The 21,976-nt window shown below is 42.0% G+C and overlaps 1 protein-coding gene across 6 annotated transcripts in view; it reads right to left on the reverse strand.

Moving 5' to 3' along the window:
* Positions 1-7,266: 7,266 nt before the first annotated feature.
* LOC132384420 (zinc finger protein 585A-like) overlaps positions 7,267-21,976 on the reverse strand; it is a 30,576-nt gene continuing 15,866 nt past the window's right edge. For 5 of the 6 annotated variants that reach the window (XM_059955564.1, XM_059955562.1, XM_059955561.1 and 2 more), the window contains 2 exons: positions 15,236-15,314; positions 7,267-11,670 (listed from right to left, as the gene is read on the reverse strand). In XM_059955564.1, coding sequence (XP_059811547.1) covers positions 9,386-11,263 — 1,878 coding nt within the window. In that variant the 5' untranslated portion in view covers positions 11,264-11,670; positions 15,236-15,314 and the 3' untranslated portion in view covers positions 7,267-9,385. The remainder of the gene's footprint in view (positions 11,671-15,235; positions 15,315-21,976) is intronic. The other variant, XM_059955563.1, reaches the window with a different exon arrangement.

A 21,976-nucleotide genomic window follows, 5' to 3' on the forward strand; every position in this document is an offset into this window, starting at 1 on the left:
ACATCGTCAACCTCACTACACACATCGATGCTGTGAAACTCCATGGACAAGGTGGAGCGAACTGCCCGCTTGCATGAGCAGAATATGCTGATTACGGAATGTCATTGTGTGGTAGGTCAGGACAAGAGGAACTCTGTCGCTATTCCTCCACTGTCCTCTTACCAGATTGCTTCCTCTCCAGCCCCTGACCCTTCATACTCACCTGGCTTCATCTGTCACTTTTCCCCTTCCCATGACATTTTATTCGTAACTTTCCAGAACTGAAGAAAGGTCTCGGCCCGATACGTCGACTGTTGATCCATCTTCATAAATGCTACCCGACCTGCCGAGTTCCTTCAGCATTTTGTGTGTGTTAATTTGGATCTGCTGAAATCCACGTGTTTAACATATTGAAATAAACATTTTTTTCAGGTGTGGCGCATCTGGAATCTAGCATCAGGCTGGATTCGAACTCAGGACCTCTCACCCCGAAGTCCAGCGCTGATGCCAGTACGCAGCGGCCGTAGTGGCAGCAGAAATGTACATATTTTTTGAAAAATTCAGATGCATGGAGACGCACGGAGAAGTGAATCCATAAGACCGGCATTTTCTGTACAGACAGACATACTTTATTGATCCCGAGGGAAATTGGGTTTCGTTACAGTCACACCAATCAAGAATAGTGTAGAAATTACTGCCTTATTGTTTGTATTTCATGTACCTTCGATTTTTCTTTCCTTTTGTTAACCACATTGTTGTGTATTTCTGCAAGGAACCCCTTGTCAAGTCATTTTTGACAGGTCATGACCATTGCATCTGTTATCTGTGCAGCAACCTCTCTCAGGTGTTACGAATCCCATGGTTTCGATTGCTGTGGACTGTCACTTTAAGAAAGTTCCTGAGTGAGGCGGGACTAACAGTGACTTCAGCCGGCTGCTTTCTCAGCTCAGAGAAAGAGAGAGCGAGATAGAGATTTAGAGAGGGCGATATATATAGATAGACAGATATGAGACACACACACTCATTCACTCACTCACTCGGAACGAGGGAGACAGAACAGCTACTCTCGTAGTCTGAGTAAGACTTTTATTTAAGAACTGCCGGGGCAAGATTTGCTCCAGAATGTGTGTCTGTCACTTCGTATAATCCAAAGGAGTGGATTTAGGAATGTAATGTGGGACCACTTGAAGTTAACCCTTACCTGGATATGTTATCTGGTAGTCACTTGAAGACGACATTCGTCTGACAGGTCACTGGATTTTGGATCGATTCAACGGACAAGATCTTCGATGATGGTTTGCGTTTACCTGTGGAATTCGATATAATTGCCTTTTCTCTACATTTACCCTGGACTACATATATCTCTCTCTGATCATTTATTCCTCGGATTACAGAACTTTCCTTCTTACCATCTTACCAACTTACCATCTCAAGACTCTAAGCCTTGCTCCCCCAGGCTCGATAGTTTAGGAGTTACATTTACACATATTTATACGCATAACACTGTTAACTTTTGTTCAATTTGTTTAACTTACAATATTATAAGTAGTTACTAATAAAGATAATAGTTTTAACATCAAAACCAGACTCCGGTGTGAACTGTATTGCTGCTGGATTGTTTCTAAAACGTTACACAGAACTCTGGGATGTACTCCATCTGGTCCAGGTGACTTATCCACTTTAAGAACCTGAGTTTGCCTAGCACATTTTCCTTTGTAATAGCAATGGCATTCACTCCTGCTCCCTGACACTCACGGATCTCTGGCACACTGCTGTGTCTTCCACAGAGAAGACGGATGCAAAGTACCTATCAAGTTCATCTACCATCTCTTCCGAATTTCTATCCCATGATCATCATTTTCCAGAGGTCCGAAATAAACTATCACCTCCCTTTCGCAATTTTATAATGGTGTATATTATTGTCTAGTTTGCTCTGATATTTCACCTTTCCCCTTCATATAGCTTTTTTTCAGTTGCCTGTTGTTGGATTTTCAAAGCTACCCAATTATCTAACTTCCTACTCACTTTTGCTACTTGAAGTCCATAACTTCCTTTGTCGGCCACGGTAGCCTAGACCCGCCATTTGCGAACTACTACTGTGGGACATTTTGACCTATTCTGTACTTTATGAACTATTCCCAGAAACGTCAGCCACTTCTGCTTTGACGTCATCCCCACCAGTAGCCTTCTCAAATCCACCTGGGGAATCACCTCTCTCATGCTTCTGTAATTCCTTTTATTCCATTGTGGTACTATGCATGTGAGCTATGCTTCTCCCTCGCAGATTGCAGTAGGAATTCAATCATTACGATCACTGCCTTCTGATGGTTCCTTTACATTAACCTCCCTGATAAGATCTGAGTTATTGCACAACGCCCAATCTAAAATAGCTGTTCCCCGAGTAGGCTCAACAATCAGCTGCTCTACAAATCCATTTCAGAAGCATTCAATACATTCCCTCTCTTGTGACTTCACACCAATTCTCCTGCAGATTGAAGCCACCCATTGCTTTTACAAAGGAGAGAACGTGTCTTGGAAGCTGAAAAGCCTGAAGGCAAACACACCAGGGTTCAGAAAGAGGTAGCTGAAGAGATTGTGAAGGCATTAGAGTCATAGAATACTATAGCACAGGAAAATCTTGTCCGTGCTAAAGCATTAATCTGCCGAGTTCCAACAACTTCCACCTGGACCATAGACCTCCATATACTTCTCATCAATGGACATAAGCAAGCTTCTCTTGAAAACGTCCCTGCCACTTGCTCTGGCAGCTCGTTGCACACTCTCCCCGAATCTGAATGAAGAAGCTCCCCCTAAGTTTTCTCTTAAAGTAATGAGTAATAATCTATCACAAATCACTAGATTTTGGAACGGTTCTGGCAGACTAGAAAGTTGCAAACATCACTCCACTCTTTAAGAAGTGAGGGAGGGCAGAAGAAAGAAAATTATAGGACAGTTAGTCTGACCTCACTGGTCAGGAATATGTTGGAGTGTATTAAGGGTGTGTGTTTTGGGGTACCATAATTGGGGACGCATGATGAAGTCAGCAGTATAAGGAAATTGTGTCTGACAAATCACTTGCAATACTTTGAGGAAGCAACAGGCAAGATAGATAAAGCAGAAGCAGTGGATGTATTTTGCTTGGATTTTCAGATGATGAGTTCATGAGTTAATTTTCAGATTCATAAGTTGAGAGTTAAGGGGCAGAAATTTAGAACTAACAGGAGGGGAAACTTCTTTACTCAGAGAGTGGTAGCTGTGTGGAACGAGCTTCCAGCAGAAGTGGTAGAGGCAGGTTTAATATTGTCATTAAAGAATAGGATAGGTATATGGACAGGAAAGGAATGGAGGGTTATGGGCTGAGTGCAGGTCGGTGGGATTAGGTGAGAGTAAGCATTCGGCACGGACTAGAGGGCGGAGATGGCCTGTTTTCGAGCTGTAATTGTTATACGGTTATATGATCTTTAACAAGGTGCCCCCATGAGAAAGTAAGGAGGCATGGGATCCAAGAAAACAGTGCTTTGTGGATCCAGAAGTGGCTTGCCAGAAGGTAAAGAGTAGTTGTAGTTGGGTCATATTCTGCATGGAGGTCGGTCACCAGTGGAGCGCCTCAGGGATCTGCTCTGGGACCCAAACTCTTCGTGATTTTTAAAAATGACATGGATGAGGAAGTGGAGGGATGGGTTAGTAGATTTGCTGGTAACACAAATGGTAGTGCAGAAGGTTGTCAGAAGTTACAGCGGGATATTGATAGGATGCAAAACTAGGCTGAGAAGTGGCAAATGGAGTTTAACCCAGGAAAGTGTGAGGCACTTCATTTTGGGAGGTCAAATATGATGGCAGAATATAGTATTAATCGTCAGACTCTTGGCAGTGAGGAGGATCAGAGGAATCTTGGGGTCCGAGTCCAAAGGACACTCAAAGCTGCTATGCAGGTTGACTCTGTGGTTAAGAAGGCATACGGTGCAGTGGCCTTCCGTGGGACTGAGTTTAAGAGCCGATTGGTAATGTTGCAGCTGTCTTCGACCCTGGTCAGTCCCCACTTGGCGTAAATTACTAAATTCCTCTTGTCTCACTACAGGAAGGATGTGGATACGATAGGAAGGGTGCAGATGAGATTTACCCAGCACTGGTCATGACCTGTCAAGAATCAGTTCCTTCTGGCTTGGTCCCGGAGGACAGGAAGATTGCAAATGTCAATCGGCTCTTTGAGAAGGGAGGAAGGCAGAAGAAAGAAAATATTAGTCCAGTTAGCCTAATCTCATGCTGGGAAAGTGTTTGAGTCTATTGTAACAGATGATGTTTTGGGGTACTCAGTGACTAATGATAAAATGTCAAAGCCAGCATAGCCTCTGTACGTGAAAATCTTGCCCGAAAAATCTGTTAGAGTTCTTCGAGGAAGTCATAGCAGGATGGACAAGCAAGAGGCACTGGATATCATTTACTTGGGTTTTCAGAAGGCATCTGATAAGGTGTAACACATGAGACATGATAAAAATCAGAAGAAATACTGGCATGGATAGAGGAATGGCTGACAGCCAAGAGACAGCAAGTGGGAATTAAAGGAGCCTTTTCTGATTGGCTAACAGTGACTAGTGGTCTTCAGGGTTCAGTATTCGGTCCGCTGCTTTTCACATTATTTGTCAATGAATTGGATAATGGAAACGAAGGCTTGTGGCAAGGTTTACGGATGATTCAAAGATAGGTGGAGGCGTTGTTAGTGCTGGGGAAGCGATGCGATTGCAGCAGGACACAGACAAATTTGAAGAATGGGCAAAAAATTTCCAGAGGGAATACAATATTGGGAAATGTACGACAATGCATTTTGGCAAAAGGAACAATAGTGAATTAGGGAGAATGTTCAAACAACAGAAAAACAGAAGGAACTATGAGTCCTCGGGCAAGACTTCCAGAAGGTTAACTTACAGATTGAGTCTGTGGTAAAGAAGGCAAATGCAATGCTGGCATTTATTTAAAGTGAAGTTGAACATATAAGCAAGGAGATATTGCTGGGACTGTGTAAGACACTACATAGGCCTCACTTAGAGTATTTGGGACCTTTATCTCAGAAAAGGTGTGTCGATACGGAGAGACTCCAGAGGATGTTTCCGGGATTGAAGGGGTTAAGATGTGAGGAGCGTTTGCCAGCCTTGCGCCTGTACTCTTGCACTGACCTATGTTTAATAAATGCGGGTGGGGGTGCTAATTCTCACTGAAAACCACCGAATGTGGAAAGGTCGAGATAGGCTGGATGAGGAGAGGACTTTTCATATGGTGGGGGTAGTCATACCAGAGGGCACAGCCTCAAAACCGAGGAGCGATCTTTTAGAGTAGTTAAGGAGGATTTCATTTAGTCAGCGAGCAGTGTATCTGTGGAATTCTCTGACACAGAAGGCAGTGGGGGCCAGGTCTGTGGGTACATATAAGGCAGAAGCTAATAGTTTGTTGATCAGTCAGGGAATTACGGAATATCCCGAGGAGGCAGGTGCATGGGGTTGAGTGAGAACCAGGATCAGCCATGATAGAATGGTAGAGCAGACTTGATGGGGCGGAATGGCCTAATTCTGTTCCTATGTCTATTGGTCTTATACTGCTAGTGTCTTGTACAGTGAAGATTGACACAAGGTACCCGTTACGTTCAGTCGCTATTTCTAGCTCTTTTACTAACTCACCAGCATCATCTTCCAGGGGTACAATATCAACTCTTGCCTCTCTTTTACTCTTTATATATCTGAACAACTTTTGATACTTGATATTATTGGCTCACAATTTTTCATCTTGTCTTTCTTGTTTGTTTTTTTAGTTGTCTCCTGTTGGTCATGTAAAAGTTTTCCTATCCTCCAACTTCCCACTATTTTCTTGCTATATGACACCACATTTGTTGTCATCAAAAACAGGAGAAAATCTGTGGATGCTGGCAATCCAAGCAACACAGACACAAAACGCTGGAGGAACCTAGGAGGCCAGGCAGCGTATAAAGGAAATAGTAAAGGGACGTTTCGGGCCGAGACACTTCATCAGGACTGGGGGGAAAAGATGAGACGTCAGGGAAAGAAGTGTGGGGTGAAAGGGGTGGAAGAAATGGCAGTTGATACGTGAAACTGGGAGAGGGGGAGTAGTGAAGGAAAAAACTTCTGAGGATATAATTTCCTTAACGATTCTTGAAAGATCAATGCTAATGTCTCCACATCACTTCAGCCACCTCTTTCAGATCTCTAGGGTGTACAGCATCTGGTTCAGGTGACCTATTTACCTTTAGACCGTCTGTTTCCCGAGAACCTTCTCCTGGGTAACGTAACTTTACACATTCTGACCACTAACATTTGGTACTTTCATAGTCCTGCAAGTGTCTTTGACAGATAAGGGTGATGTGTACAATATTTATCCAGTTCATCTGCCATCACCTTGCACACCCACCCTATTACTGCCTCTCCAGCATCATTTTCCAGAGACCCGATATCCACTTCCACCTCTCTTTTGCACTATATGCACCTGAAGAAAAATTTGGTATCCTCTTTAATATCACTGGCCAGCTCAACTATGTATTCCATCTTTTCCTTCTTAATTATTTTAGTAGCGTTCTGTTTATTTTTAAAAGCGTCCCAGTCCTCTTAAAAGTAATTCATGTTCTTTGCTCTCGCTTTGGTTTTTATGTTGTGTTTGGTTTCTCTTCTCACCCACGGTTTTGTCACCTTACCTTTAGAGTACTAGTTCCTCCTTGTAATGTGTATGTCCTGTGCCTTTTGAATTGCCTCCAACTGCTCTGTTTTCAACCCTGCCCGTGTTCCTTTCAAGTCAGTTTTGACCAATTTTTCTCTCATGCTTCTCTAATTCTCTATATTCCACAGCTGACTTTAGCTTCTCGTACGCTAATGTCAGGTTGCATTTGATCACTTGCCACTAAGGGTTCCTTGAACTTAAGTGACCTAATTAATTCCAGTTCATTACAACCCCGAATCCTGAATAGCTGATCCCCAAGTTGTCTCAGCCATGAGCTGCTCTAAAAAAGCATCTTGTAGGCATTCTGGGAATTCCTCCTCTTGAGACCAACACCATCCTAATTTTCCTAATCACCTGCATGACAACCCCCCATGACGACTGTAACATAGCCCTTTTGTATCTCCCACTGTAATTTCTGCACCACATACTGTTTGGGGGGTGGTCTCTATACAACTCCCATCAGGGATTTTTTTTTTTTGCATTTACTGCTCGTTAATTCTACCCACAGATTCTACACATTCCAACCCTATGCCACCTCTTTCAGATAAATCTTCTAAGTATATATTCCAATCAAAAATGAACAGAATTTAATGCTCCATGTGTGTATATGCAATTGTGATAAGAAATACAGACCAGGAAACATAAATCAGAAGCTAACTCAGAAAAATAAATCATCAATATAGAAGCAAACATTAACCAGTGGAATGAGTATGATCCTCCATGGGAGACATCCAATGATCTGAGCAGACAAGATGTTGACAAGGAAGCAGCGAGCACCTGACTGAGAGTTGGAGACCTCTTCCCAGAAACAGGGCTCCTTGCAGAACTACAGGACAAGGTGGTTAACAAAAAGGAAAAAAAAATACATACAATGCAATCAAGCAAGACAATAAATGCAGAAAACGCCAAGAGAAACCAGACAAAATCCAACACATTCCAGGATCCTGCAGCAGTTGAACTCAATCTGATTACTTACAAAGGTACAATCAAGTGGCAAATTTCATTCACCAAAATCTTGCTTAAAATTACAAACTCATGAATGCCCTCCATCACTTCATAATGGCACCATGAATTCAGCCGTATCCACTTTTAGAGTCAAAAGCTTACAAATTATATGATAATCAATACATTATTTCAGATAGGACAATCCATAATAACCATCCGGATATAATATTACAGGATTAACAAGCAGGAACAAATCCCTCAATAAATAAAACCATTCACAACACACACATGTGCGCACATCAATGAGGCACATCACAACTGGCTTTGTTTGTGTCATCAGTCAGACAACTGAATTATTTTCACTGCCAATTAGCTTCCAAATGTTGCTACTGTCATTCGTTGCCACGACCCGCTGCTGATTCTCTTCTCCATTCTTACCCTGACCATTGCCCAGAGCCCAAACTCTGCCCTGTGCAGACGCGCCTCTGGTTTCTGACCCTGCTCTGTTGAACAGCCAACTAATGGTTTCCCATTCTGCTTTCAGTGTTTAGAGGACAGTGGTGCTTTCTAACAACCCTTTAGAAGCAGGGAAAATGACCCATAATGTTGAAATGAGCCCTAAATAAGGAGGTTAACAACCAATGTCATTCTTCCTCAGCCCAGAGATTAGAGGGGTGAAGAACATCTTAGACAGAACTGCAGTCAGCTCAACTTCTTCAGTCTGCAAAAAATTCAAGGCAAACCTCTTCAGCCACAGAGTGGTGACTGTTTGGAACCCATCACCACACGCAGAGTGAAGGAAACAACAGTGGAGGATTTAAATGGACTGTCATGGAACAGAATCACTGGCAGGGTCCAGTTGGCCTGAGTTGCCTCTCTACTATACATTAGGTGTATTATAAATTCACCAAGTACCGGAGATAGATTTTAAAATAGAACTGATTTGTTTGTCTCAGATCCAGTCTATTAAACTCTAGTCCCATTAAAGATGAATATGCAGCAGAAGAAACTCCTCCCATGCCCAGTGACCAGGGTGCAGAACCGGCTGTGGTGAGCAACAGCAATAGTTGCAGAGTTCAGCACTGACAGTCACTCTCAAAATAGCATTCAACAATGGTGATGGACAAATATCCAGCATGCAGCTTATTGAAACTTTTTCCCCTGTGAGAACCCGGTAGTTTGTCACAAGTGTAACATACTGTCAGGTTTGACTGCTGAGGTAATGGTTTCTCTGTAGCATCAATGGTTAAGTTATGACAAGAGATGACAGGGTTTTGGAGTGCGGGGCTATCCAATGACAGAATTGTTGTTGAGATTTTCGTAGACATTTGCCAGGGAGAGAAGAGAAGACGCGAATGGAGAGAGTGGGCCCTTTTTCTTTTTTTCTTGTTTTCTATACTAAACCTATAGTCAAAGTAAGATTTATAAAGCTCAACCATTTAACTGTTTCTTGTCTGGCCAGGCTTGGGGGTGGGGGGGGGGGGGGCAATAATGCCCAATATTAAGCTGCTTGCTGAAGCGAAAGTAACATAAGGTTAGATGACTGAGTGAATCCCTTCCCACAGTCTGAGCAGGTGAATGGCCTTCTCCCAGTGTGAACTGACTGATGTACTTTCAGTTGGAATGACCGAGTGAACCCATTCCACAGTCTGAGCAGAATGGCCTCTTCCCAGTGTGAACTCACTGGCATCTCTGTAGGTCGGACGACCGAGTGAATCTCTTCCCACACACTGAGGAATAGCCTCTACGCAGTGTGACCTCGCTGATGTACCTTCAGTTTAGATGAGCAAGTGAATCCCTTCCCACAGTCTGAGCAGGTGAATGGCTTCTCCCCAGTGTGAACTAACTGGTGTCTCAGTAGGTTGAATGACAGAATGAATCCCTTCCCACAGTCTGAGCAAGTGAATGGCCTCTCCCCAGTGTGAACTCGCAGATGTACTTTCAGTTGGGATGACTGAGCGAATCCCTTCCCGCAGACTGAGCAGGTGAATGGCCTCTCCCCAGTGTGAACTGGCTGGTGTGCTTGTAGGTTACCTAACCGTGTGAATCCCTTCCCACAGTCTGAGCAGGTGAATGGCCTCTCCCCAGTGTGAACTCGCTGATGTACTTTCAGTTGGAATGACCGAGTGAAACCCATCCCACAGTCTGAACAGGAGAATGGCCTCTCCCCAGTGTGAACTCGCTGGTGTGTCTGCAGGCTACCTAACTGTTTGAATCCCTTCCCACAGTCTGAGCAGGTAAACGGCCTTTCTCCAGTGTGAACTCGCTGATGTATTTTCAGTTGGGATGACTGAGTGAATCCCTTCCCACAGTCTGAGCAGGTGAATGGCCTCTCGCCAGTATGAACTGACTGGTGTGCTTGTAGGCTGGCTAACTGTGTGAACCTCTTCCCACAGACTGAACAGGTGAACGGCCTCTCCCCAGTGTGAACTCGCTGATGTACCTTCAGTTGTGATGACCGAGTGAATCCCTTCCCACAGACTGAGCAGGTGAATGGTTTCTCCCCAGTGTGAACTCGCTGATGTACCTTCAATTCAGATGAGCGAGTGAATCCCTTCCCACAGTCTGAGCAGGTGAATGGCCGCTCCCCGGTGTGAATTCGCTGGTGAGCCATTAGGTCTGATGACCGAGTGAATCCTTCCCCACAGTCTGAGCAGGTGAATGGCCTCTCCCCAGTGTGAATCCGCTGATGTACCTTCAGGTTAGATGAGCAAGTGAATCCCTTCCCACAGTCCGAGCATGTGAACAGCCTCTCTCCAGTGTGAACTAACTGGTGTGCTTCTAGGCTAACTAACTGTGTGAATCCCTTCCCACACTCTGAGCAGGTGAACGGCCTCTCCCCAGTGTGAACTCGCCGATGCACCTTCAGGTGATTTAAGAAAGTGAATCCCTTCCCACAGTCTGAGCAGGTGAACGGCCGCTCCCCAGTGTGAACTCGCTGATGTACCTTCAGATTAGATGACTGAGTGAATCCCTTCCCACAATCTGAGCAGGTGAATGGCCTCTCCCCAGTGTGAACTGACTGGTGTGCTTTTAGGCTGGCTAACTGTTTGAATCCCTTCCCACACTCTGAGCAGGTGAACGGCCTCTCCCCAGTGTGAACTCGCTGATGTACCTTCAGTTGGGATGACGAATTGAATCCCTTCCCACAGTCCGAGCAGGTGAACGGCCTCTCCCCAGTGTGAACTGACTGGTGTGCTTCTAGGCTAGCTAACTGTGTGAATCCCTTCCCACAGTATGAGCAGGTGAACGGCCTCTCCCCAGTGTGAACTCGCTGATGTATCTTCAGGTGAGATAAGAAAGTGAATCCCTTCCCACAGTCTGAACAGGTGAGCGGCCTCTCTCCAGTGTGAACTTGCTGATGTACCTTCAGATTAGATGATTGACTGAATCCCTTCCCACAAACTGAGCAGGTGAATGGCCTGTCCCCAGAGTGAACTGACTGGTGTGCTTGTAGGTTGGCTAACTGTTTGAATCCCTTCCCACACTCTAAGCATGTGAACGGCCTCTCTCCAGTGTGAACTCGCTGATGTACCTTCAGTTGGGACAACCAACTGAATCCCTTCCCACAGTCCAAGCAGGTGAGCGACCTCTCTCCGGTGTGAACTCGCTGGTGAGCCATTAGGTCAAATGACCGAGTGAATCCCTTCCCTACAAAGTCAGCAGGTGACCAGCCTCTGCCCAGTGTGAACTGACTGGTGTGTCCACAGGTGGGATGACTGACTGAATCCCTTCTCACCCACAGAACAGGTGAATGGCCTTGCCCAGTGTGAACTTGCTGATGTACTTTCAGTTGCGATGATGATGTGAATCTATTTCCACTGCCTGAGCAGATGAATGAGATCCCCCTGTGTAAAATGACGGGCGTGCCTGTCGGTCAGATGATCGAGTGAATCCCTCCCCACAGTCTGAGCAGGAAAGATGTTTGAGTGAGTCCCTTGCTCCACTTCTTAAATACCTGGACAGAGACAGCAAAACTGGCGTGTTGTGTTCGAGATTTCCGTAGACAAATTCGTTGTCATGTTTAACCTGTAAAAAGATTTACAAAATCCATCAGTGGTTGCAGGACAACATTTCAGATGACCTTGAGTTGTCAAGGTGTGATCTGGCATAACACTGTTACAGTGAAGTTCCACCCAAGTTGGAGAGAGAAATTATCTTCTAACTGGGCACACTGGTGGTATCTGAAATGGCCATCAAATTCTCTGAAGCTCTTCCTGTCTGTATAAGAATAGGGCATATCTGCCATCTCCAATCTGTGACCTGGCTCAGTTTGACTTTCTCCATTTGTATTACTCCTTGTTCCCACTGAGCTGCCTGTGTGCCTGGCCCCACAGTAACTGAAACACTCACACAAATAGCCAGCAGTGCATTCCATGCACCCAACACTCTCCGTGTAAAAACCTTACCACTGACATCCCCTCAGTATCTATTTCCAACACCTTAAAACTATGCCCCCTCATGTCAGCCATTTCACCTTTGGGGAAAAGAAAAACTTTGGCTATCCACACCATCAATGCCCCTCATCATCTTATACACTAAAAACAGGCTCCAAACATAAACAAGGAGATTATACATTGCTTTGAGGATTTGTTAGCAGTATACAAAATTATGAGGTTATACATAAGGTAAATGCAGGAACATTTTCCACTGAGGTTGGGTGGGATGACAACCAGAGATCATGGTTAAGTGGGGAAGGTTAAAATTTAATGGAACCATTTGGAAAAGCTGTTTACTGAAATGGTCATGAGAGTGTGGAATGAGATGTCAGCACAAGTGGTGAATATGAGCTCGGTTTCACGATTTAAAAGAAGTTTGGATGGGAGCCTGGATGGTAAGGGTATGGAGAGCGATAGTCCCAGTGCAGGTAGTTGCATTTGACAGCTTAAATGGTTTTCTGGCATTGACTAGATGGGCCAAATAGCCTGTTTCTGTACTGAAATTCTCCATGTTTGTGTGACAGAGAAGGTGGACAAGCATCTTCTTTGGAAGGGAAAAGGTAGGAGTGACAACGGAGCAGCAATGGCTGGAATTTCTGGGAGCAATTCAGGAGCTGAGTGATCGATACATCCCAAAGAAGTGGAAGCATTGGAAAGGCAGGAGGACACAACCGTGGATGAAAAGAGAAGCCAAAGCCAACATAAAAGCCAACGAGAGGGCAAACAAAAGGGCAAAAGCTGTTGGGAAACTTTTCGAAACCAACAGAAGATGACTAAAAAAAAGTCTGATGAGCGCAGGGTGTGGAATTATGATATTGTAGTCATTAATCAGTCTTGCTAGCACCCAACAGTTTGAGGCATTTAGAGGAACATAACATCTGGGGCCTCAATATCTCTTGAAAACTGATGTTCCCTGCACAAGTTACCTTTCAACTTTTATTTTGACAGGCACATACAAACTGGACACCCTCAAAATTTCACTTCTGAGGGCCTCCCACTTACCAAGTACTCCTTTGCCAGAAAACAGCCTGTCCCATACCACACTTGTCAGATCCTTTCTGATACCATCAAAATTGACCTTTCTCCAATTTAGAATCGCAACCCATGGTCCAGAGCTCTTTTTCCAAATTTTACTTTGAATTTACTTTGGCATTATGATCATTAATGTCTGTCACCAGCCCTCGATCTAACAGTTTATTGCACACTTCTACATCACGAATTCTATGTACTGATTAAGGGCACATTTCACAAACTCTACCCCATCTCGTCCTTTTACAGTTTGGGAGTCGCAGTCAATATATGGAAAGTTAAAATTACTTACTGAATCAACCATTTGTTTCTTGGCATGGTCTGTGATCTTTCTACAAATTTGTTCCTCTAAATTTGTTCCTGAGACTGTTGGGTGCAACAAAGTCCCAATAATGGCTACAATATCCTATTTCCATCCTGAGCTCATCTGGCTTTCCTACGATGCTTCTTGCATTGTGATATACACAGCTCAGTGCATTCATCGTACCGTGCTCAGCCATTTCATTGCTGACTCTATCTGAGGTCTGAAATCCTAAGAACCTTCTACAGGGACACAATTGAGAGCATCCTGACTGTCTGAATCACTGCCTGGTACGGCAACTGTACTTCCCTTAAACATAGGATCCTGCAGAGAGTGGTGTGGAAATCCCAACACATCTGCAGATGTGAACTTCCCACTATTCAGGGCATTTACAGAGATCGGTGTGTAGAAAGGGCCCAAACAATATTGGGGACCCAGTTCACCACAACCAAACTCTGTTCCTGCTGCTACCATCCAGGAAACTGTCCCACAGCAAAAGGAGCAATAGCCTCCAGGATATCATCTTCTACTAGGCCAATCAGACTGATTAATTCATGCTGATACAATTGCATTTCTGTGTTTTATTGTCTGTCCTATGTACAAACTATTCATTATAAATTACAGATTGCACATTTAGATGGAGACGTAACGTAAAGTTTTCTACTCCTCATGTATATGAAGGATGTATGTAATAAAGTCAGTTCAATTCACCCTCTCCACTGTCTGTTCTGTCATTCTGGCTCCCATTCCCCATACAACTTATTTTAACCACATCACCTCCTCCCCCCATACTAGTACCGGCAAGCCTTACCTCTTGTTCTGTTCCCCTAACAACACCCCTATCACTCATCTCACTTTCCTCTGCCAGCTCTGCCAGATAGTTCCCCCCCCCCCCCCAACAGTTTCTATAGTAGTCCATCAGTTGTGTGGGACAGCAACAAGAGTACTCTGTGATCGCTATTTAACCTCATTCCTCTTCCTGACTCTCACCCAGTTTCCTGTGTCCTGCACCTTGTGTGTAACTCACCTCTCTTCATGTCATAACACCCTCTCCAGCTCCTGGATGATCAGGAATTCATCCATTTCAAGTTCCAACTCCTTGAAGTGGAGGGTTACAAGCTACAGCTGTAACCTTGCAGTAGGTGAGGGCATCAAGGACACAAGATCTCCCCACCTTCCCACCAATGTCCCCTCTAATTTGTAATGACCAATGTGTACATAAATCTTGTACTGTGCATGTAGTTTACCCAGTGACAACATGTGCACAGTGAATTTGCACAGATGTATTCATTTTAACAGCTAGCAAAACACTGTCTATGAGAACTTTGATCTCCTCTGGGTTTGACAGAGTTCATCTGCATTCTTACCTAAACTGTATAGCAGGACTGTAAAGGGTAATGAAGGATTTTCTCAACAGAGCTTTTGCACATTCTCCATATGCAGTTTGCTTGCTAAATTAGGCTATAAAAAGTCAGATTTCCAAATATCATTCCACTTCTTCCCATTTGTAAATTCTCCAGCAAATTTTGCATCACCACAATACAAACAGGTAACACCAGTTTCAATATTGAACATAAATATTTCCCCTGAACCCTCCAGACGAATTGAGGATATATATAAAAAAAAATCACTTTGAACCTATGTAACCTCTGGCTAAAAGAATAATTGGGATTGAATAGGAATTTTTGAACTGAAGTAAACTCTGTCTTCAGTGGTTAGCTAAGACAGGTTCATTACATGTTCTGTTTGGCTTGCAGAGAGACACATTGAGAATTGGTAACATTATACATTATACCCTTGTTTGAGTAAAGGGAGGAGGACTCACCGATAAGTACAGGAATGAACATCTGTCTGTAATTAAGTCAGGGCCTTGTAAACTGATAAGGACTGGACAGTACATCCATCTGTAATTAAAAATTTCATTTAGCGAATCCCCTTATCTAAGTAACTAAGTTTTGAACCAACAGACTTGGTGGGCGTACCAGTTGAAACAACATCTTGCAAGAGTAATGTATGGGGTTACTATGTATAAATACACGGCTGTAACCAGACTAAGTCAATCCACTTGTCAGATGGTGGCAGAGCTTACTAGCCTTCCCTTTGACAACTGGGTCTCAAACTCCTACAGGAGAATGCGCAATAAACTGTGGTGGTGATAAGAAGCTGTTCTCCTGGGTTTTATTCAGATTCAACTTCAACATTTGGCGTCATGAACAGGATCCCAATATAGGGAATGCCAAGCAGGCAGGCTGAATAAGCGGCTGGACCACTCGAGGGACTGCGGAGACTGACCAGACACCCAATAGGTATTGTACCTTTTGTTGCTCTCTGTTTGTTCATTTGGAGGTATGGTCTCTCGCCCAAGGCTGATTACATACCTTGACAGGATCGGGAAAGAATCCATCGGGAGACTCATTTAAGGCAGGCAAAATTTTACTAAGTGGGCAGGAGGCAGTATTGGGTAAATTTATCAATCGAGCAGGAGGTGTCAGCCAGGTAAATTTATTAAGTGGGCAGGAGGTGCATGCCGTGTAAATTACTTAGAGAACATGGGTCAATTAAGGTCGATTGATACAGGTAGGCCAGGAGCAGCCTGACACAATATGTGTGAGAATTTCCCAGACAAGGAAAAAGATCTGCGAATGTTGAGTACAGTGCTGACTAAGAAACTGGTGAACAAAATGTGGCCACTTGGTGGTGGGGGGGAACCGGGGATATTACCTCATGAGAGCAAGCATTAAATTTGATATGAAAAAAGAACTGTGGAAATTGTTGAAATGGAAGGAAAAGGCAAACGTAAGGTGGAACAGTATATTATTTGTAAGTTGGAGGAATAATGCATGTGACAAAGCAATAAAGGTATGTAGTGCAGAAGGAACGCCAAAGGTTGGGAAATGCTAAAAACGGAGCGTGAATGGGTGGTGGGCACTGAAAACAAGAGCAGGAATAACAACATAAGCAAACCAAGGCCAGCGTAGATAAGGAGAAGGGCAGGAACATCTGTCTGAAGTTTGAACTAATCAGGAAACAAGGAATCCCGAACCCATGTCTGGCAGACCAACCGTATTTGAGGACAATGACCACGATGGGGAGTGTTTAATGTGACCCCGCAAGATTTATTTGAACTCTGTTGCATGACTCTCTCAGCTGATGAGGGACAGAAATGGAGGCAGAAGTGAGATACTAAACATGTCTGGAGTTACAGGCGGAAAACCATAATGAGAATGAACAGACAGACCAGATTATTCAAGCCTTGGAAAGGGCTCTCCAGCAACTGAGTAAACATCACTAGAGTACTTGAATGCAAACCTAAGCCTGGGGAATCAGGACCAGACTATTGGGAGTGTTGTAGCCTGCTAAGGCACTTTCGCAGGAGGCCAAACCTGTAACGATGGGAATCTGACACCCACCCACACCCCCCCCCCAGTTTAATGCCTTATTGTTACAATGCTTAACTACTAAGTTAGCCAACACGATTAAAACAAATAATATGGATTGGCCTGAGAATGACCGAAATCGAATGCAACAAGCTTTGACATATTATTGGGACCCGACTTTCGAATCCTGATTAACCCGAAGGGAACTAATAATTAAGGTGAACATGTTCAGCAGGAAGAAGGACATTAGCGGGATATATCTGGGTATCAGAAATGGGAACAAAACCTCCGAAGGGACAGATGGGGACAACAACCCATTTAGAAATTGACAAGCAAGGATGCTTCCTACAGTGAGTACCACCCTTCAGGAAGAGCCCAATGTAATATTGCAGGTTGCTGGAATTCCAATTCCATTTCTGATTGATATGAGGGCAACCACAACCACTCTTGATCAGGAAATAGTATCGGAAAAGGGATTCCAGCTATCAGACGCTACAATCACTCTGTCTGGGTTCGAAGGCACGGAACGTATGCATTCACATACCCAGCCACTGCAGGTGGAATTCCAGAGGAACCAGTGTGAGGTTTCATTTACAATCACCACCAGTTGGGGGTGTAATCTAGCAGGGAGAGACTTGCTCAGTCCATTGGAAATCGAGATTCTCTGCGTGGACAAGGGTGTCACCCCGGTACTAGTGAACAACTGACATCTTCCCCAGTTACTGACACCCCAGTGGTGGGCACTTAATCTGGACTCCACTGTGTTTGAACCTCTTCTGCCAGCGGTCAACCCCCATGTAACCCTGTGCTATGACCCTATGGGGTGCTCAGCTGAGGAAAGCCAGTATTATGTACCCCTCGAGGGACAGAAGTTCCCAGTCATGTTGATTGGAGAGGTTAAAGGAAGAGAGGGCAGTGCATTACTGGCTGAATTTCCAGATTTCCTTTGACAGACAGGACTGGTAGTTCCCCATACCACCATTAGGGTTTGCCCTTGGTTCAAGCAAAGAGCCTAGGGTTCCTTGCCTACACTTTGAAGAAACCAGCGCCGAGGGAGACTGGCAAGATTTGCCCGCGGGCCAACTCCGATACTGGAAGGAATCTGAGGTGAAGACGGGACATCTGGTAAAACACTCTTTTGGGATTTGCCTGGTGGCCACTGATGGAGTAACAGCTCTCTGCTGGTGCTCCTAATTTACTTACTTTTGTCTCCAACCTTCCACTGTTAAATGGGTTATTATATTACTCTGACTACCAAAGCAGTTCTGGAAGCTCAATTCAAAAGCTTACTGAGGAGTTTCAACTGTCAGAGAAGAAATCAGTGCTGAAATTAAATAAGTACAAAATTAGAAGATATTCAAGCAATTCTAACCAAGAATTATAAGAAGATAAAGGAACATGAAGACGTTATTACTTTACTGGACAAGAGAATGGATGATTTGCAAAAGTCGTATGAAAAGCAATCCAAAAGTCCAATGAAACACTGAGACAGATTATTGATTTGGGAAACAGAAGTAGGAGAAACAACTTATGAATCCTGGTACTTAAAAAGCAAACGAAAGGAGATAATCTTAAAGAATTCTTTGCAAACCTCTTGATGGAATTATTCCCTGATATTATAAATATTATTTATAAATATTTATTAATTCCCTGATACTATAAATATCAATTGATTGATCATGCTCACAGATCACCTATCTACAGATCGACTTCAAATCAAAACCAAGATCGGTCATTATATGTTTCCATTAATTTCAAATAAAGGATTGTCTGATTCATGCTGCCCATGGAAAAGGCATGATTGACTACAAAGATCAAAAATTCTTATTGTTGAAAATATTTCATCAGAAGTTATGGGAAAATGTGCTAAGTTTAAAAATGTTATGGTGGAGTATACAGCCAAAGTTTTAAGCCTTCTCTTCATTCTCCAGCTCAACTGAGAATTAGAATGCAAGATGGATCATTTAAATGGTTTTTTACAAAGGAGCAAGCGCAAGAATCTTTAGACTCCAAAAATGACTGTATACATATATTGAATAGATTAAAAATCTTGCAAAACAGAACTATATATTTTAAAAAAATGACTGTTTCAGTATGAATAATTGTTCTTTCTGTTTGATAAACCAGTAAGCTTGTTTTTCACTGTATATTATTTAGTCTTGGTTGGAACAGCAAATAACCTTGAATTCTTTGGAGCGGTTCCAACAAGCTTTCTAAGGGGGTGTTTTCAGTGGTGGTAGATAGCGGTTGTTCTTTGACTGATTTTCTCTCTTTGGGAGTTGGGGGGGTGGATGGGGAGTTCTTTTTTCTTGAAGCTAATTTTGGAATCTAGTCAATTCTGTTGCTTAGCTAATACATTTGAGTTTGATATATATTTCTCTGATTGCTACTTTTACCCTTCTTATAAACAGTTTTAAAATGGATCAAAGTATTAATTTACTTAGTTTAATCATGAAAGGGCTAAATCACCCCGTGAAAAGAAATAAAAGGTACCAATTGTATGACAATTCATGCCTTTTTAATCAATAGAGAGGATCGAATTTCCATTCCTCGTTTCAGGCCAAAGCTAGAGGGGTTTCGATCCTTACAGATAATAAAGTTCCTTTTGTTTAACATAAATTAATTTCTGATATTGATAAGGCATTTTGTTATCGTATCAGGGAAACAAAATAACACATTAATGGTATTTGCCAATGTGTATGTTCCGAATATAGGTGACCCAGGTTTCTTTGAGTGTTTTTTTTTTATTTTTGCCAGATCTAAGTCGGTACTCATTGGTGATGGGTGGAGACTTTAATTGTTACTTAGATCCAGTTTTAGATTGTTCATCTTCTAAAACAATGGTACCAAATAAATCAACTGTGTTTATTAAATCTTTATTAATGAAATGTGGTATTGCTGATGCTTGGCATTTTTTCATCCAGCAGACAAGGAATATTTGTTTCTTTCCCCTCATGTCCAGCATACATACTCCAGGATTGATTTTTTTTTTATTGATAGCCAAATGATTCCATCAGTTCGATCATGTGAATATAAAGAGATTGCTCTCTCAGATCATGCTCCTGTGTTCCTATCTTTAAATCTTCCTGGTCTTCTTCAAACAAATAGATTTTGGCAACTTAATCTAGCTTTGTTATCTGATAAAGATTTTTGAAAGTTTATGGAGACAGAAATTTTTTAAGGGAATACATTAGAGGAGACTTCTCGTCTTATCAGATGGGATGCCTATAAGGCATATATTAGAGAACAAATTATTTCTTATACTGCAAGTATTAAGAAAAAAATCTAAAAAGGAGATATGTGATTTAGCTAATCAGCTGAAACAGTTAAACCAAGAGTATGCCTTGGCTCCAGAATCTGCCTTATATAAAAGACGTGATGAAACTAAAACTAAATATGGACTTCTTTTAACTTACCCAACTGAAACCCAACTCCTAAAAGATAAAAGTCAATTTTATGTCCATGGAGCTAAAACAGGTAAATTATTGGCTGATCAAATTAAAACTGTTATAGCTAAACAGCATATTAAAGAAATATGCAAAGCTAATGGTGATAGGACAACTGATTATTTAGAAATAAATGATACTTTTAGAGAATTTTATTCTAAACTCTATAGTTCTGAACCTCCTATGAACACTGTAATGAACAATTTTTTAGACCAACTATATATTCCTACAATTTCTGCCAACAACAAAGTTGTTGGAACAACCTATTTCTTTTGAGGAAATTGTTGAGGCTGTGCACTCGTTAGGTTTGAGGAAAGCTCTGGGTCCAGATGGATTTTCTGGAGAATTTTACAAGATATTTTCCTCACTGCTTATACCTCATTTATGTTTAGTTTTTTTTTCGGATTCAGTTAAGTCGGGCAGACTCCCTCAATCTTTTTATGAGGCTTCCAGTTTGCTTATTCTTAACAGAATAAGGATCAAACTGACTGATCTTCTTCTAGGCCAATTTCTTTACTAAATGTTGATACCAAGATCCTATCTAAAGTTTTGGCCCATAGGATTGAAAATATTTTACCAACGGTCTTTTTTGATAACCAAACTGGATTTATCAAAACTCAATACTCTCACTTTAATATTTGTTGGTTGTTTAATGTTATTTATTTTCCTTCTAACATGATATCGGAATTTGTAGTTTCCCTAGATGTTGAGAAAGCTTTTGACAGAGTTGAATGGAATTATTTATTTAAAACTTTAGAAAAATTCAATTTTGGACCTGTTTTCATTCAATGGACTAAATTACTTTATTTAGCTCCTTCCACTAGGGTTATCCCTAATTCTCTTAATTCCAAACCATTTAAGCTTCAACAAGGCACTAGACTGACCTTAGAACCCTCAGCCATTGCCTTTTGAGAATCTAATGATATCACTGGTATTTTTAGAAGAGACACTATTCATAAAGTCTCGCTATACGCTGATGATCTGCTGTTACTTATTTCTAATGTTGAGACTCCATTACCCCATGTGCTTTCTTTACTCTCCTGTTTTAACCAGTTCTCAGGTTATAAATTAAACCTACATAAAAGTGACCTTTTTCCTTTAAATCATTTGATACCAACAAATTCTAACCTTCCTTTTAAAATTGTAGGAAACCAATTTACCTACTTAGGTGTAACAATCACTAAAAACTATAAGTGTCAATTTAAAGAAAAATTTCTTACCCTATTGAATTATGTAAAAAGGATACTAACAAATTGGTTGCCTCTTTCATTATCGCTGACTGGCCAAATTAACTCTATCAAAATGAATATATTACCTAAATATGTATATTTTTATATATATAAACATATATCTTTTTATATATATATAAATATATGTATCTAAATATATATATATAAATATATATATCTTTTTCTGGCATTGCCTGTTTTTAATTCCTAATTTTTTTTTGATTCTCTTGACTCTATTATATCTTCTTATATATGGAAGAATAAGCGTTCTAGATTAAACAAAATTCATCTTCAGAAAGATAAAAATAATGGAGGATTAGCCTTACCAACTTCAGATTTTATTATTGGGCAGTTAAAAAAAGAAATCTTACATTTTGGTTATATTACATAAACCATGGGATTGCCTGATGTGTGCTTTTTTAGAAGCTAACTCTTTTAATACATTTTCTATTATTTATCTTCTTGTATCCTCACTCACTTTGTCTCTGAGTAAGTTAACTGATAATCTGGTAGT

This window comes from Hypanus sabinus, chromosome 32, assembly GCF_030144855.1.
Source record: "Hypanus sabinus isolate sHypSab1 chromosome 32, sHypSab1.hap1, whole genome shotgun sequence".
Taxonomy (NCBI): domain Eukaryota; kingdom Metazoa; phylum Chordata; class Chondrichthyes; order Myliobatiformes; family Dasyatidae; genus Hypanus; species Hypanus sabinus.